Source organism: Zonotrichia albicollis, chromosome 3 (genome assembly GCF_047830755.1).
Source record: "Zonotrichia albicollis isolate bZonAlb1 chromosome 3, bZonAlb1.hap1, whole genome shotgun sequence".
Classification (NCBI taxonomy): Eukaryota; Metazoa; Chordata; class Aves; order Passeriformes; family Passerellidae; genus Zonotrichia; species Zonotrichia albicollis.
Window position 1 is genome coordinate 11,605,762 of NC_133821.1, and position 19,035 is coordinate 11,624,796.

The 19,035-nt window shown below is 44.4% G+C and overlaps 1 protein-coding gene across 4 annotated transcripts in view; it reads right to left on the minus strand.

Moving 5' to 3' along the window:
* The window catches only part of VRK2 (VRK serine/threonine kinase 2), a 36,863-nt gene that overhangs the window by 1,613 nt on the left and 16,215 nt on the right, over positions 1-19,035 (minus strand). For all 4 annotated transcript variants that reach the window (XM_005486804.4, XM_074536660.1, XM_074536658.1 and 1 more), the window contains exons 8-13: positions 17,082-17,214; positions 7,443-7,563; positions 5,631-5,689; positions 4,281-4,474; positions 1,138-1,293; positions 640-846 (exon numbers count right to left, since the gene is read on the minus strand). In XM_005486804.4, the coding sequence (XP_005486861.2) occupies positions 640-846; positions 1,138-1,293; positions 4,281-4,474; positions 5,631-5,689; positions 7,443-7,563; positions 17,082-17,214 (870 nt within the window). The remainder of the gene's footprint in view (positions 1-639; positions 847-1,137; positions 1,294-4,280; positions 4,475-5,630; positions 5,690-7,442; positions 7,564-17,081; positions 17,215-19,035) is intronic.

The following is a 19,035-nucleotide window of genomic DNA, read 5'->3' on the forward strand; positions in this document are numbered from 1 at the left end:
TTGCATTTTTGTGCTCATTAGAAGGTGTCCTCATTTAACCAAGTTATTTGTTTACATGGTAGGAAACCAGGGTGGAATCCACTCACTAAAATCACCAGAGCTCCAAGAGAACAGGAGCACAGGGTGATCACTGAGATGGACATGGTGCTGTATTATTTTTACTAAAACTGATTAATTTTTTGCTTTTTTTCCATGTATGGTTGAAGAGTAAGACAAACTATTAATTCAGATCTTTTCAAGGTGAGTTTGTTAACTGCTAAAATCCTCTGATGTAAAACTCAGAATTTAAGGACTTAAGTAATGAGTGCTATGAAGTTTTCCACTACACACAGAAGGAAACTACTGAACCAAGTTTCTACCAAGCAAACAACAGGGTCCACAAAGGGAGACAGAAGAGTTGGGAAATAACAATTTGCATCCACATGCAGAGATTTGCTCTGCAGCTACACAAACTGCAGTGGTAGCTGGCCAATAGTGCATACAGGCAATTGCCCACAAACCTTGAGTGTTTGTGGCAAACAGAGTTTGTGTACATGCAGTTGAGCCCTCAAGGGGTTTTTGGAATTCCTGTTTTTAGAAAAGCTGATCTTTCCTTCTGAAGGCACTGTGACTGTTGTATGGCAACACCAAACCCCTCACCTTTTTTGGGTGCTCAGGCTCCTGCTGTGTAGTGTAAAATGGAAGTGGCTTCTCTTCCACGTGGAGCTGCCGGCGTGTTCCCCGGGTCTGGGGCCTGCTCAGGTAGCTGGATTGCTCCTCTTGCCCCATGTCCTCCTTCTGCTGCTCTGCCTTTAGGGAAGGCCTGGCCAAGGGAGCCCACTGAGGTACAGACAGTAACTGTGTGTGCTGAAAGGAATTCAGTGAATTCAGAGTTAGCCCAGGTCCTGATCCAGCACTTGGAGGTGCCAGGATGGGGCAGCTCAGGCACTGCCCTCCTGGCACTTATGCCCTGGGCTGCCAGGGACTCAGGTTCCTCTGTGGAATACTGGAAGCCAGCAAGCCTCTGCCAGCTCCTGGAGTCTGTGACAGAGCCCGTGGCTCTTTCCCAGCCCTGCTCCTCCTCACCCACCCCATGAGATGGACATGGAGCCAATGAACAGGGAGAGCTGGGTGCTGCTGCCACCCCCAGATCCTCACCTGCTGCAGCTCTGCCTGGGGACGCCTCCTGCTCCGTGTGCTTGGCTTTCCTTCTTCCAGGAGCTGTGTGCCTTGGTTTTGATAGGCAGCTTCTTCACCTTGTGGCTTTTTTCCCTTCTGCTGAGCTGCTTTTGCTGGAGGCTTTGGGAGGCGAACCTGGGGTGCACGGTAAGCATTTTGTACAGTGAAAAAAAGCCCAGATCTCACACGGAAAAAGAATGATCCTCACCATATATACACACCTTAAACAACTGCATCACTTCCCAAACAGGACTTACAGCAAAACCAAGTTTTCACTTAAAAGTTGCAAAAGTGAAAATAAGTGGATTTACATCTGAAAATGACCATATTTCATCCTAATGAAATTACAGGTTGGTATTAATGCAATTGTTTTTTAGTCTGATTTCTACAAGATCAAGCCAGCAGTGACCTGGCCTTCCACTCACTTTCACCCCACTTTCCTAACATCAGCACTTTCACTGTACGAGGAAAAGCTGAAAATATTTATCCAGAGACAAAAAACGTGGTAAACAAATATGGGAATTAATGCAAATAATATTTTATCACCTATCTTGGTGTGCAGTTGGAACCAAGAATCAGGATATAGCCACTGCTACACTTCTTATGCCACCTCAAGATTAGATCAGATTCTACACAGGGAACAATATCCCAAAATCCATGCAATCCTCTGCACATCATCAAGGAGCTGATGCTACAGGAGCCTCTGGTACAGGTGTTCATGCCTCTTCAGAAGGGAATTAACCCCAAATCTCCTCATTTCCTGTGCACCAAAGTGATACAGAAGGAATCAGATCAGCTGCAGTCAGATCCTGCCCACAAGCAACAAGTGAGGAGCCAGTGGTTTGTTTGCAGTGGCTCCCACTGTTCCAAGGTTCTCTCTTCAATGGGAGAAGTGTTTGGGGAAGAAAAGGAGAGAGGGAACACTGAGATGAAAAGAGTCAGGCCTAGGATTACTCCAGGCAGTGCCATGGAGATGCTTTGGGAAGAGCTGCCTGTCACCCAGCACCAAGTGCACCAGGCCACTGAAACATTGCGTTTGCTGAAAATAGCAATAAATAAATAGCAATAAATAACAATAAATAAATGAAAATAGCAATAAATAAAAAACTCTCTTAAAAAAATTTCAAGAGAGTTCAGTTACCTGCCCTCTCTACTTGTATTTAAGTACTACTTAAATCCTTTGGATAACCTAAAATTGCCTTTCTGCAGCTGTTTAGCAGCCAGTGCCCAGAGGAAACTGGCTCATGTCAGCAGCAGAACTGGCTGAAGGAACAGGCTGCAGTCATACACAGGTGATCCTGGTGTTCTCACTGCTCCAAGCAGAGAGACACTCAGCATTACAGATTTCCCTGAGAAAGTGCTGACAGGTGCCAAGATTTAGTAACACCCAGGCATTCCCCTGATCCTGTTCCTGGCCATCACACCCAATCCCACTGAATCCCACAGCACAGGAATGGTGACAGCCATTCACTCCTCAGCCAGGGGTTTTCCAGGGGGCTGTGACCTGCAAATATCCAGCGCTGCAGCAGCTCCTGCAGCCTGCAAGGTTGGAATCAGCTTTTATGCTACAGACTGTCGAGCTTTTGACCAGGCTTAAGAAGGAAACAGATTTACTATTTAGTGTCTGACTCTGAGAAATCAAAGACTGCTGTGAAACAGAGATCCAGCAGGATCAGCTGGAGATCAGTTAACAGCTACCTGATGCTCTGAGTCAGTTCACAAAACAGTGCAAACTTAAAAGAACTTCTCAAATGAGTGAGGGCACAGTGGTCACCATCACAGCCACACAAGTCCAGTCACCAAAATAGCTTTGGTTTTGTTAAAAGAAAAAAGGGGTAAAACCAGAAAAGTCAATAAAAGTGCTAAAGTAAGTATCTGTAATTACCAAGATCAAAACCCAGTACCTTTTCATTAAACATGAACTTTTGTTCTGCCTTCCACAATACGTAAATAGTGCTGACAATTGGTTCGTGAGGCACTTGCTACAATAAAATCTAATTGTATCATGAGAGAAAGGTGACAATCAGGAGATCATGAAAAAATTACATATTCTCACTGGTGGTTAATTAGCCATGCAAAACCCCCTCAAACAGATATTCTCTTCTATTAGGAATGATTACTATGCAGGCCTACAGATGTCAATACCACAGTCATTCAAATACTTCTTTCCCTACTAATTGAAGGTTGTAAAGCTCTGGTGCCAAGGTTTTGCTTCCAAAGAGCTAATTTATGACTAGAAGGATATTTTATGTCTTCAGTTGCAGCAGCTACAAAACTCAGCAAATCAGAACCATCTGTGCACTGATACTTGAATCACCATTCATCTCGCAGCCTATCAGTCACATTAGTTTGCATCCTGCATTCTTGGCTCACGTACACTTGTGATGGTCCAAAGTTCACCAGGAATATTAAAAATGGATGGGACCCTGACCCTGCCTTATTGCACACGCCCCAGAGCCCCACACGGGGCTGCTGCACGCGGGCACTTCCACAGGAACAACGGCCCTGACATTTCCCAGCAAAACTGCTAATTACCTCCCTCTCTGCTTAGGGAAGCTGGGCTTTATTAACTTCCAGCACTGCAGGAAAACAGCACAGGAGAGCTGTGTCACTTGGAAAACCCTGTGCCAGTGCACACCAACAGCACAGCTAAAGCCACAGGAACATCTCCTCCATACTGGGGCTGCAGGAGGATAAAGGCAAATGACAAAGAACAGCCTGAAAGCAAGAAAATGAATTAAATGCTGGCACTAATAAAGGTAACTTTGCTTGTAATCTGGGACGAAGGAAAAACCTGGCATTCAGGCCTGTCTTCAAGATGTTAGTGAACAAAGTCCTTGACTTCCCCATTATTCTGAAAGTAAATCATTCTCCACAGACCTACTGCTTTGAAGTGAGAGCCTGTGGGTCAAAAGGACTCATGGCAGTTCTTCCTCCTTGAGGGTTGACATTCCACTTTTTAGCAAAGCCAGGGGAAATGGGAATTAACAAACATGGTGTATTTAAGGCAGAAGAACTGCTGCGTCAGTCTCATTTTGAGAGCTTTAACCATTTCCTCCTGTCCAAGAGGGAAGGCAAGAGGCAGGAGATGCCAGGAGGGCTCCCAGAGCTGCCTCACTCACCCTGGACAGCTTGGCAGCGAGGTGATTCCGTGCGCACGCTGCTGCTGCTGCTGCTGGGGAAAATTCCAGGGGGCCGTCGTAGCGCAGCCCGCTCGACTCCAGCCCATCCAGCAGGATCTTCTTCAGCACGTGATACTTGGGCTTCTCAGCATAAGCTAAGCCAGAAACAGAGGCCAGGAACTTGGCTATTTCACCTGCAGAGCAGATCAGAGTGGGAATTTCACTGAGTGCAACCCCAGAAGTTCAGAAAGGATCTCGTTCCAACACCGATGCCAAACGAGACAACACAATTTCAGCTGAAGGCACACTCAAAACACAGAACTGACAATGTCTTGTCTTTTTGGGAGGAGGAAAGGAAAAGACAGACTTGGATAAACAAGCCAGACTTGAAGTGCTCCATCTCGTTATGTTCATGCACTAATTCCCACAGCACTGACAGCTATCCAAGGATAAAATTTAAAACACTTTACCAGCAAGGATTGATAGATCTGTTTAAAAGAAGAAAGTCTTTGATAGATCACAATATCCCCTCAAATATTAATTACTCTGAACAGTATTATTTTAATCTGCATAAATACTATACTGGGAATGTTTTGGAAAAATAAAACTTTTTTTTTTTCTTCAAACACTACTATTGTTTTTCTGATTGCATCCCAAAACAGTCCGACAGCAGCAACATTTTTCCATCAAGTGGTTCAAAAAACAAGGAAACCATTGAATGGGCAGAAATAATGCTAGTAGGAAAAACATATGGGAGGTTCAAACTTTTCTTTCAGTTGAAGACCCAAGTGTATCCTAAAACTGGAGTGCTACACCAGATATTAGCATCTGGTCAAATCCCAGCAGGAAAGATTTATTAAATATGTATACACATCATGAATAAATTTCACCTAATACACACTGCATTCCAGTAATTCCAATACAAAAGTGCTAGGAAAATAAGGGAATAAATCAAAAATAGATACTGACCTTTGGTGTTTTCCCTGGGTTACTTTTGTATTTCAGGGAAGGAAGAAACAAGACAAGACAAACTGTGCATCCATTTGCTTTTCCAAACTCTGAGCAATGAGCAATAAACCTTTGGTAGACAGTTGCTTACTATTTCCATGCTAACAGCTACTTCTGTTTCCAAGATAGTCACTGCTTCCCAACACCTTGGATTACATATGGCCAAGATCCCTTATGTCACTCCATGGGATACAGCACAGACTGAGCAAGATTCTTTTTTTTTCCAAGACTTTGTTCAATTTGTGTTACTTTCCTTCTCTTCTGCCCCCCCCAGAGTCAGCCACTGAGCTGTGTTTAGGAAGAGGCTGGAGAGCCAGAGGGTACAGGTGCAAGCACACTTACTGCAGCTGCTTCCAGGAGGATCCCACCTCAGCACTGAATCTGGGAGCTCATCCATAAGTCTGCAACAACACCAGAGTGCAACAGTTTAATGCGCTTTCGGAGCAGGTGATTCCTCATTTGGGATTTAGGAAGACAGCAAGTCTCAGCTCCAAAGGGAGTGGACCTCCAGGATAGCTAATGATTCACAGGACTGCTTTTGAACCCACATCTCCCCTCACCAGCTCCATTTTTAACTCTTTGCACACAGCTGGTTTCACCAAGATCAGGCTGACACCTAAAACTGCACTTCAGGTTTTAATTTGCACATATTTTAAGCTTTCTAGAAGGAAAAACAAAACCCCTTTGAGCCAAATGGCTTGTTGTGATTTCAGATTGATGATTCCAATTTCTATTTTGGAATTTAAGCAGCAGTTTTTGCTCTGCTTTCCTATCATTTAGCATCAGGTGCCCTCTGCCATGGAGCACGTGGCTGCCAAAGTTACACCCAGGCACGGCAGGGCCACAAGGGGACAGGGAGGTGTCATCACCCTAAGTCCCACACACTTCATAAACAGCAGGGCCACAGGTGGAATTCCTGCCCATCCAGAAACAGCAAAGAAGCTCAGCATCAATTCCTAAAAACAGGAATAACACCAGCTCTCATCTTGGGCAGTTCAGCACCCAGACGAAGCTGAAAATTAAGACAGATAAGAGGGATAACCTGGGCAAGATACCCAATTCTAGGAATGCAATTCATTAGAGTAAGAAGATATTTCTGATAAGAGAAATTGTGTAATTTTCTGTGCATTTCCTTGAAGCCTCTTTTTGCTCAGCATCCTGGAAACATGAGCCATCCAAGGGTTAACAGAAAGGGAAGAGTCAGTGGAGCAGCTTGATTGATTAAATTGATTTCCCATTGAATTGTATAAGTGTTACCTTGCAGGGGGCTGTGTAATGATCAGAACTTCTAGAGGAGAAATATTAAACACAGCAGAGGGTGTCAACATCCCCAGCTGCAGCCACCCTTCCCTGCCCCACTCTGATTTTGGGGATCAGCCAGCCCCAGCAGGCACCTCTGCTGTGACCTGGCCTACTTAAAAGTTTGCTGCTCCTGCTTTTGGGATGCTCCAGCTCTGGGAAGCTTTGCTGTGGATCCTGCTACAGGTACCCTGTGCAGTTAACCCCCTCCTGTCCCAGCTGGGAGGGCAGAGGAAGAAAACACTGATGCACTGTGGCTCCAGTGAGCTCCAAGTCATGCTGGGAAAAAGGAAAGATTTTCACCAAGCTCCTTGGTGTTTTGGAATTTAATTGTTTGTAATGGCAGTAGGCTTATGTAACATTAAAAACCTACAGAAAAACATCTGAAAAACAGAATCATATAGAAAGTTAAATAAATTGAGTTCACATGTGGAAAAACCTCCAAGAGATGTTTGTACTACGGTCTCTACAAAGCGCCCGTGAAGTTTAATGGAAGCACACAACAACCTCCTGTATGTGCACCAAGGCCCGTGCTAATTTACAAATGATTTCTTGGGAAAAAAAGAGTATTGGAAAAATACACAGCAGAGAAAATGCCTGTGTACTGTGCACTGGAATCCATCCTCTCCTCACAGCAGCACAGACATAAACATGCAAAGGAGAGCAGACATGCACATAAAGTTCCCGTTTTAACTGCTTCCAACATCTCTCTTAATTAAGGAAAATTGTTTTAGCTTTCTCCTCAGGTGCTGTTCTATGGCATGGAAAGCTGTGTTTCCCAGAGCTGGGAAGCAGTGAGGATGCTGCAGGGCTCCAGGCTGGTGTGTCCATGTGGGGGGGGGGGTTTGTCCTTACTTTGTTTTTGCACTCTGGACAGCTACAGGGTCCTTGAGGTTCTGCTCCCAGGGCAGCTTCCCACACAGCCAGTGCAGCATGCAGTAGCCAAGGATTTCAAGGTCACCTCGCCTGGATGGGGCTAAAATGTGGGAAAGGGGGAGGGGGAAAGAGAAAAAAAAGAAATACAATTAAGAATAGGAACCTCTTCTTAGGAAATAGAAAAGACTTTGATTGAACTGGTGCTGATGAAATATGAAGAAGCCAAATGGGCAAAGTGTTTTGTTTGTTCAGCTGTATTAGACCTGAACCGCCCCGGCATTTGGCCACAGGCCACAGACAGGCAGTGACTTGTTCCTGCTCAAGTGAGGGTCAGCTTCCTCACCTCCTCCAACTCCATCCTTCCTCAGTCTGGCCTGTCACATGGACTTGATCCCCATGGCCTCTGACATGATCCAGACAGCCCATAACTGAGTACCAACACTTTCTCAAAGAGCCGAGCAGTAAAACAAAGAAATAAATGTCTGCTGCTAAATTGCTAACACATGTTCCAGGAAGTCCATGGGGTCCACATTGGTCATGCAGGGACTCTGTGAGAGCAGACTAAACACTGATGGCCTTTCCTGTTCTCCCGTGGAGCCGTTTGAACTCGGATGCTGGGACAAAAGTGCCATCTAGTGTGCACTCTCTCAGCAGAGGCTGCTCCCGGCTCCAGCGGCGCCTGCCGAGCTCTGCACAGCCCAAAGTGCACTCGCTGCTCAGCAAGGTCCTGCCTGAACTTCCCACTTCCTTCCTTCCAAAAAGGAACTTATTTCAGGAACAACTTACTCTCTGCACACCCCAGGCACACACAAATACAGGAGACAAGATTAAAACAAAAATTAACCCTGTCTCGGAGCATCACCTACATAGATAAACTGAAGTTTAATCTTTCTAGAGAAAGAGGGAGGGGAAAACTGCAATATCAACAGAATTGCTAGTGCTTGCTGCTACCCAGAGGAAACCAAACTTGCTAAAACTGAACAAGCAGGAGCAATGCAGGATTTCTTTGACTTGCAGCCTACAGTTTGCACGTCAAAACCACATGGAATCTACAACACCAGAAACTGCTTGTCGTGATTAAAGACAGACAGATGTAGAAGTTAAATTTATGCTTTTCCAAAATGAATTTGTGCTTTCCAAGAAGGAAAGGAGAGTTCAGACTTGTTTGGCACTTTTTATCCAGCATAAAGACCAGTAGCTGAGCACTGTGCTGTTAATCCAGCTGTAAACAGATATCATATTTTATGAGCCTTCATTAAATAAATTCCAGAAAGCCACTTGGTGAACTTATCTTTTAATTTAAGAAGTCATCTGCTAAAAGCCACGGTGCCAACACATCATAACTGTCCCTTGCTGCTGTACACGCATTACTGTAAAAGCAGCAGATTAGTTTTTATACATTCCCTATCTTAACTGCTCTTAGGCTGGGGATTATGAAAGGCCCTGGATCCGACACCGCTGCTCTGTCCCTCGGGCGTCGTTTATTTCCTGCCCTGGATTCAGCAACGTCCTAATGCAAGACTTGGCTCCCATATTAAAATCAAAACACAATCTCTACCACTTGCTGCTCTGTAGTGATTTCTCTGGCCATAAATCTCCCAGTAACTGTGGAACAATTCCATTCACACACACGTGTTCACAACTCTTTTTTCCATTATGGCAATTCCAGATTCGATCCATATAAGCCAGCATTTTTGACTGCAGATCCTCTAATTTTCACAATGCCTTTCTGGCACCTGTTTGGGTGAGAGAGGCTACAGGAAGTGGCCTTTTGAGGAAAATTGTCAGAATTCCAATGAACAGCTTTTTTCCATGGGGGGGATTCATTGATGTCCATCTATAAATAACAGTAAACCAATCAGATTTCAGAAGTTACCCCAAGAAAAGTCATTTTCTATTGAAGATGGAGGCAGAGACCTACCTTTCTTGATCAGCATCTGACTCCACTTTATTCATCAATCAGGCACTTTTTATAACAGTGTTAATTCACTTCATGCATATTGCAAAATCTGAGCTCCTGATAGGCTGTAGAGAAAACTTCAGCTCCTCCTTTTGTTTACAATACCTGAAGTTAGTTTACTGAAACCAAGATCAGTGTTCCCACCCTGATATGAAATGTTCTCAAAACCTTCATATCTGTTCCCAGACTGGCCATCTGTTCCCAGTAGCAGCCAAGGACAGAACGGTCTGAGAATCTTGTTGTTTATATGAAAGGTGGCTGAGAACCTTAATTATTTACAGAATCAAGCCTGGGAAAGGCTGCTTTTTTCCTTTAGCTGAATCCTTTCATGGCCTCTTTCTTAAAGCCATGCTTGAACCAGGCTCTCCACAATTTTGTGACAAAACAATCCCAGAGATTAAAGTTTCTTCACAGTTTGGCTGTGACTAACGATGTTCCCTCTCACCTGCAGCTCCTGGGACAAAGCAGAAGCCTCGGCTGACACCTGCCCAGAGCCACAGCAAGCACAGGGACACAAAAAAGTCCATGGAGCCGAAGCAGCTCTGCCCAGCAGCAGCAGGAAATGTCCCACAGGAGCCAGCAAGTCAGTCCCCATCCCTCCACCTCCCAGGCCACCACAAGGGCTGCTAAATTCACACATTTACCTGGAGGTTCTGTAGAACCACTTGGAAATGTCAGCATTTGATTCTTTGCCTGTACTTGCTTATTTCCCTCTGCTCCATATAAGCGAAATCCCTCAAGCTTTTAAATCGTTTAGATTCTTGTTAAAAAGTAATTGATTAATCTTTAACGAGTTACTATTATCTATGGACAATGGAATTATTAGATTTTCATGTCAAATCCAGCACTAACAGATAAATTTCAATGATATGTTTACTTGCAAAAATAAATCTGCTCACACAATGAAGATTACAGCAATTCTTGATAAACATCAACGGAGAGAAATCAATCTGCCTTCACTTTAAATATGACAGCCAGGTGAAAATAAAACAATTCTGCTTGATAACTTGTCACAGTTACAAGAGAGTACACTCCAACCAGTACTTATTTAAATCAAATTCTTACTTCTTTGCTAAAAAAACTTGCCTTTTCTTCTTCTTTTTTTTAATAGATGTTTGATTTCTGCTTTTCTACTCACAGGAGCTTTTTACTATTATTTTAGTCTCATGTGAAATAGTATTTAATGGGAACATATTGGTGGTATTTTATTTCACAATGTCTTTAAAGTTTAATTTTTTAATTTGGAGATTTAAGGCCTGATTCTGCTCTCAGTCCTGTCAAGATAAATCAGAAACAACTCCACTGAAGTTGATGAACTCACAACCACATCAATGAAATCAGAGTTTTAAACATACCACAAACATACTCAACACACAGGCACAGGCTCCAATAACTCAGAATAACTGAAGCAATTCACCTTAGAAGAAAATAGATGAGGTATCTCTGTACACTGAATTTGGCAGCTATCTCCACTCTAATTTATATTCAGATTATTATTTCCAAATAGATCAGGGATATCACAACAGCCACAATGTGCTCCCAAAACTCCACTGCTCCCAGGAACTCCTCTGAAACAGAAGTAAAAATGGGAGGTTTCTCTATGGCCTCTGTTTAGCTGATTTTCTCCAGCCTTTTGTAAAGATTTAACAAGTGACATATGAAATATTCTCTTATTTTTAATTAGCACTGTTATGTGATCATTTCACTATTAGTGATTGCTTGGATTGGAAGCTTTTCATAAACATGAAAATAATTTGGATCATTTTGGTTGCTCATATTGCAAGGATGGGCAGTGGCACCTTCAATTCTCACTGGCATTACAGGGCACCAATTTATGGTAACTCACACCACAGCCAGCAATGCAAAAGCCCTCAAAGGAAAGGAGGGTTAATCATGGTAAAAAGCAATTATGATAAAAATGTATAATCACAAAGTGATAGAACTTAACCCAAGGCTGAGATGATTAAAAGCTAAACAAATACAAGACTTGACAGAAATCAGTGCCACTATTAGGAGTAGGAGAAATGAGAAGACACAGAAAACCCCAAAAGCAGATAAGGAACTATTGCTTCCCCAGGTCCTGGCCAGTCTGAGGAGCTCCTGCAGCAGAATGATGACCAATGGAATAGTGGTGGCTCCACAGAAGAGCTTAGAGAAATACATTAAATTAATGATACATTTTAGTGCTTGGAGGCCATTCCACAGAGTTATCCAGCCTCAGACAGGGCAAAAGCCAGCCAGGAACCACCTCTGCTCTCCTCAAATTGGCACAGTGCTCAAGGACTCCCTGACAATTACCACCACCATGGATTGCTGGGAAGAAAAACCCATGGCACCAGCACAGCTTCCAGAGAAGCCAGCCTGTGCCATGGCAGAGAGGGACAGCTCCTAAGCCAGCCTGGGACACTCTGTCCCAAACTGGGACCCTACAGACACACACTTGATGGGATGAATGGACATGGAACACACAGCAGAGCTGCCAGGAGGGAATCAGGACTGGTGGAATGGGATGTGCTGAAAGAAAGAGGGTTGGGGCTCTGCTCTGATGGGAGAAGCTCATGGAGTGGGAAGGCTGGAGGTGCAAGGCAATGTCACCATGAGTTCTGGTCGCAGGTACAACGGTGGTGGCAGCAGATGCCGGTACCTGGTCGGGAGCAAAAGGTTCCAGGCTTGCAGTAAGGACATGTGGCAGAAGTTTAACTCTTCTTTCACATCTGTGTGGCAGAAAAAAGAATCACAATGGTAAGGGCCTGACAAGTGGGGGTGGGCAAGCAGCTGAGATTCACTACCTGTCTGAATTCCTGGTGTAGAGAACAACAGCCCTTCCCCAGGCACGGTCCTCAGAAGTGACAGAGTTGTAAATGCTTCTCTTCTTATTTTTGCTGCTTCTGAACATTCCTGGCAGCTTCCAGAGGTGGCTGTAGAAGCCCATCCAATCTTTTCCTTGCTAGTGACTCTTCGTTAACTTAAAACCACCTCCTGCTCCTTCCTCTGCTGGGCACACATTTCTAATCCCAACTCTCAGGAACTAAACCATCTTTTTATTTATTTCCCACTGCAAAGTTCCACCCATTTTTTGCCAGACTGGTTATATTTTCCTTTTATTATTTAGGATTTACAGTTTGTCCTGTACACAGTCTTTGGGAAGCACATATCAAACTGCAGCAGATCAATAATTCATTTGACCGACAAAAAAAAGAAAAAACTCCTGCAGGCTCCCTCTGAATCCTAACTATGCATGGACAGATGCCAAATCAACCTCTTGATCCAGAGGCACTCAGAGCTCTGTTCTCTGGAGGCAGGCTCCCAAAGAATGTGTTTCCAGGCATAGGTGTTTATATTCCTGCACATCCTTCCTCACAAAATGAACCCTGCACATATTTTAGTCAGCAGAACAGGAAAAATGGCCAAGCACTGAGCTGTGGTTTTAATACCACTGAACAGCTCTGCCTGAGCAGTGGGGAAATCCAGCACAGGGGCTGCAGGGCTTTCCCTGCCAGCAGCCCAGGGCTAGCACTGCCCTGGACAAAGCCGGTGTCTGATGGAGCTCACGGAGCCCAAGGAGCTCCACCCCTGTGAGGGGCACAGAGCAGCCCAAAGTCCCCACTCCTGTGGGAAGCAGCTTTTACTGCTGCAGATGTGGAGATCAGTCCTGCACACACTGCAGTGGGGTCTCTACTGATGCAAGAGATGGCAACCCCACTCAGAGTTCCTGGGAAATGCTGGAAGAAGGGAGAGGACTCAGCTTGGAATCGATGGCAAACACAAATATATGCTGGAGGGAATTCAGCATAGATACTTCATACTCTTATGTTCATCAATGATAGCAAATTAAAACTGGGCTTACACACTCAATGCACAGGACTGGAGTATTTAAAAGAACCTCAATATGTTAAGTGCAGTAAATCTCCAGAGAAATTAGGTATTGACTGCATGCCTCAGTGAGGAGAAAATCTACAAAAATCCATAGGAGTCATTGATCCAAATATTACTTTTTAACACTAACTATGTAACAACTTTTTAAATGTACACTGAGTACAGATATAATTCTCCTTAATTATCAATCAACAAACCAAAATGCAATACTGTTTATACAGGCTGGTCTTTAAAAATGAATACAGTGAGTACACTCCAATGAGACACTGAAACCAACGATGCAGTTGTGCCATGAGAAATCTGCATCAGAATAAAAAGGGTTTTAATTTCAATTACCCACACCCTGGCTGGGATGGGATCCTGCAGGTGGGATCCTGTGCAGAGGCCAGGCTGGGCCTTACTTGGTTCCAGAACTCCACACACAGCTCAAGGATGCAGCTCCACAGGAGCAGCACATCCATCCCAGCTGGCCTTTCCAGAGCTGTCAGGAGAACACAGACCAATGCCAGCACCCCAAAGTGCTTCCCTGCAGTGGCCACTGGTAGGAACCTTCCTGCATCTCAGTGCACTGCACACTCTGCTCCTGGTGAGCTCCATGGAGATCCTGGGCAATAACCTCCCATTCAATCTCCATTCAACCACAGAAACTCCAGCACTGACCTAAATTACTGGGAAGGGAATGCATTTGGCTGGCTCTGTGCAAGGAGGGCATCAGCTCCAAGCATTGCCAAGAGGAACTATTGAATCAAAACTTCAAATTCCTAATTGTGTTAAAGCTTCAGCGTGTCCCTCAAATCACTGCATGTATTCAGTAGCTGCTTCATGAACAAGTCAAAATGTTCTCATTTGTCTGGCTCAGCACAGCCACTAATGCTGCTCAGGGGGGCTGAGATACTTATGTTGCTACACACATGCAGGAAATGCCCTCTGGAAAGGATCTCATTTCTATAAAATAACATTTAAAAATGAGAATTATGTTTCTGAAATGTTGAAATAACAAAGCCCTCCACTCTGAAAAGCTGGGTGACACCAGAATGAAGGCTGTCTCTGCACCTTCCATTTGCCCACAGTCTTTAAAGACTTTTCAGAACACTCCACCTCACTTTGTACAGGAGACTGTGCTGAGACTGCACCCTGAGCAGGGAATCCAGGAGATTGCTGAGCAAAGAAACCCTTTGCCCCAGCTGCTGGAAGTCTTTCAGCATCCTAAGCCATCTCTGTGCCTCAGCCTCACACCAGGAGAGCAGGGAACCCATTGCTGTGTTGTGCCAGCTGAGCCCCTGCAATCTCCAACAGAAGTCTCTGCAGATGCAGATTTTCCTGGGATGGAGAGCTCTGCTGCAACTGGGGAAACTCTGGCAGTTTGATCTTCCTGGATTCAGGCTGTTTGTCGTGGTTTAACCCCAGCCACCAATTAAAGTACCACACATTCACACCCTCCCCCTCCCTGGAGGGACAGGAAGGAGAATCAGGGAAAAAAAGTTAAAATCCATGGGTTGAGATAACAACAGCTTAATACTTGAACTAAAATTTTAAAAATAATAATAATGAAAAGGAAGGTAAAGAAAGGAACAAACCCCCTGACAGAGAAGTGATGCACAACAGAATTGTTCAGCAGCACCTGAGCAGTGAGTGGCCCCTCCTGGCCACCCCCCAGTTTATCCCTGCCCATTATCCCAGTATGGAACATCCCTCTGGCCAGGTCCCTCCCAGCTCCCTGGGCAGCTCCTCAGTGCCAGGGCATGGGGAACTCACCAGTCCCTGCCTGAAGGGAAGCCCTGCCCAGCACCACCTCCAGCATCCCTGTGCTGTCAGTGCCACTGTCACCCTGAACCCAACCACAGCTCTGCTCCAGCTGCTGCCATGGAATGAACTCTGTCCCACACAAAAGCAGGACACCATCACAAGGTCAGAGCTGGCATTCCATGTGAAGAGTTTGCATGCTCTGTAACATAACAGATCCCATGCCATGTTCTGCAGTCTCTTCTGGCAGGAGCACAAAAAAAAAAAATCAGTGGATTTTCTGTTTGCAGCTAAAGGAAACACTTTTCAAGTGTAAGAGGGGGGTAAGCTCCCTCAAACTATCTTTCTGAACATTTTGTTTTGTGGAGTCCTCTGGTTTTAACCAATTCCATCACAACTTTAGCTCTTTCAGGAGGTTATCCAAGACACAGATTGCAAAACTTACCTCAGGCTTCCTCTGCACACCTTTTGTCACACGGGTCTGTAACATTTCCCTGCACTTTCAAACAGAAGGAATTCTCTGTCCTGTAATCACATACCCATCCACAAACACTACCAAACTGGCTGCTGTAACTGTCCAACTGCCAAATAATCCAGCTTCCACCTACCCTTCAAAGAGCATCCACATCAAATACCAATGCACAGCCACACCACTCACTCTACCAGGCAAAGCAGGCAGAGTCAGCTCTCCAGAAAGCAGCCTGCAAGCTTGGGAGGGCCACAAGAGTCCAAAACAGATGCTCTCCTCACAAAATATTTTCTAGCAGGTGAAATGGTGCAGTTGTCTTAGCAGGAAATACTTGCCAGTCTTATTTCATTTTTCCTAATGACCAGAGTTAAACGACTGCAGGTTTTAACAGCTCCAGCAAATTATCAAGACCCTCTACATTACATGGTCAATGGTCCTTTTAATAGAAAAAGCAATAATATACAGTTGTTTGTGCCAACTAAAACTCGTTAGAAAGTATTAGTTTAAGGTAACAGTTCAGCAGCTATTAACAAGCACAAATTCCTGCAGTTATCACTGGTGACACTGATGCTCACCAAGCTGGCAGCAGCAAACCATCCCTCCTGCTTGAGCTGATCTTGGGGGTGAAGGAGGGGAAAGGGGAAAGAAAAGTTAACAAAAACACTCTTTTGTAGCAAGAGTCAAAGTTTTTCAATAATCACCATTTTTTTCACTAGCATAACATTAGAATTGACTTTTTGTCTTGCTGACATAGCAACTAAGAAAGTTGTGTTGCATTGACCATATTGATTGTGAACAATGCAGCCATCAGTGGGACTTTACACCATATATTTTCAATATTGACCTCCCAGTCCCTTTTCCATGGCTCTATGGGTCTGCTATTGGATTTGGACTGCAGCGTAATAAACAGCTAAGGTTTAATTAATGGTAAATGAATACAAGACATAGGTTATGACTTTAACTAATTAGGGAATTGTTGAATTAAGTCTGCCTTGGAATGCAAGGCAGTACAATCAATATCCAATAAAAGGACTATGTATGTAATTTACCTGCAAATGTGTTTCCAATACCATCAAAGTGAGTTTAAATAAGTAAGATATATGAAAGGCTACTGGAAAAAGATTTCAAAAAGTTAACACTTTATGGCTTCAGAAAAGGTTTTTCTCCTTGCAGAAGGAATGTCATCTTGAAATACCCTCGCAGAACACAGATGGTGACACTCAGCCACAGCTCTCCCTAAAGGACAGTGCAGGCTCCAAACCCTTTTCCTTGACAATGCAGCATTAGCAAGTGCTGCCTCTGCAGGGCACAGCGAGCACAAACCAGTTCTCCCAACACAAACCAGTCAAGTTTGATGCTGAGCTCTTCTCAGGGCTGTCCTGGGCTGTGTGTGCAGAGCTGCTCCTGCTGCCCTTCCCCCAGCCCTGGGGAAGCATTCCCAGGCACACGAGGAGGTCACCACACCAGGGGCTGAGCAATCCCCAACGCTGCTTCTCCTGTGTGCAGCAGCACTCACAGCCTGATTACTCATTCTGTAATCACTCATCTGAAATAAAAAAAAGAAACCTACCTACTCCCTTGTGGGCATCTATGCTGGTAAACTCTATTGTCCCATTATGGCCCTTCCTAGGATTTTCCTGATACTGTTTGTGGTTCCCATTGGGACAATATCTGTAGCAAAGTCCATAATCTGCAAGATAAACCTGGAAGACATGAACAGACAAATGAATAATGCTTTTGTCCTTTGAAAGTATAACCTTTATAATTAAGTCTTAAGAAACTGATAGGTTAAGGACAGCCTTAGATCTAAATTTTATTAAACCAAATGGTGCCTCAGGATAAAATATGTACAACTGGGGGCTATAACAGCTGCCCTCCCCATTTAAATCCTTCCACTACTATACTCTTATCTTATTTCAGAGTCGAGCAGGATTTCAGTCATTTCATTTTGTTCCTGAGCTCTCTGCTCTCCAGGTGGGCATCCAGACATCATAAACTGCAATATGCCTTTCATGCAGCCTCACGTTGCTTATGGGACCCCTTCCTCCCCTCACTTCAGCAGGAACACTCCCTCCCTTCCCCATTTGGGTTTTCCAGCAGCTGAGACTCCTCCAAATCAACTCTTCTGTGCACCTTCAAGGCCAGAGGAAGGGGCAGCAGCTTCCCCAGCTGGACTGGATATGGGGCTCCTGGGGACTCACCCACCTGTAACCCAGCCCTTTGGAATGCCACTGGCACTAACTTCCTACATCAACTATTCAAAGTAGGCTGAAACAAAGCAAACCAGCCCTCCCCAATTCAGTAATCCACTCCTGAATTTAAAAAGCATTTTAAAAAGTCACAGAACCAAAGTGTGGTCTCTCAGTTACTCTGAAGCAAATACATGGGGTTAAATCAATGTAAGAGAAAAACATTTGGCCCAAATTGTGTATACTGCAATAGTGCCACAATCAGCATCCCATCCACGGACTTTTGGGGCAAAAGCTGAAAATCATCTGAAGGCATAGATATCACTGCAACTAAATCTTATTATATGATAAAGAAAAACATCTTATTTGAACGTTAGTTTAGTTTCCTCTTTAGCTACAAAACAGTTTATCCTAAAAAAGTCTAAAACAAACTTTCCTGGCACTCACTTGCTATTTAATTATGTCAGTCCTGGTAAAGGCAAAAACAAACAAACAAAAAAGCCTCAAGAAAATGTAACACATTACTTTGTAGCACATTCTGTTAAACTTCTGATTCCTGTTTGTGCTGCAGGCAGCCTCAAATCCTGGGATTGCTGGTCTCTTGGTTTTACTGTTTCTGCTGCAGGATCTGAGCTTATCTGGAGCGTGTAAGCCGGGCTGCAGCCCTCACTTCCTGCAGGGGGGTGGCTTTTAAGATTATTGATGATGTTTCTCACCTGACAGCCCAGCCAAACTGGGATACAAGATCAAAGACCAGAGGCGTGGATGGCTACAAAATCTGGGACAGGGCATCAGATTGGTCAGGCTGACTGATTTGATTTTCTCCTGCATCCATTCTCTGGGGTGTTCCTGATGCTCTGGTCTGCCCTAACTGAGCCCACAGCCAGAGAACTCACTCAAATTACCCTAAAAACCAAGTTCTGTGAGCCTGCTGCCTCCTTTGTGGGCTGGGAAGGAGAGAGGAGCCTACGAGGTGCATTCTTCCAGACTCAGTGCTGTGCTTTGTGTTCTGCTTGACTACAGGTTTCTGACATAGACAGGAAGATCAAATACCTTTAAAATTAAGGCTATGCCTACATTAAAATAAGATTTCAACTGTTAGGAAAGAAAATACACCCACAGCACCTGTGGCAGCTCTCTGGTTTGGGCTGGGCATGCCAGCTTATGTGACAGAGACTCCCATGTGACAGCCCAGCCTTGGTGATCTTTCAAACTATACCAACACCAGGCCACCCAGAAAGCAGCCACAAATATTTGCTAGTCAAACTTAACCCCCCCACCACTTATCCTATCACAGTCACTTTGTAATTTTTATTTTTAAGGCAGCTCCATAAT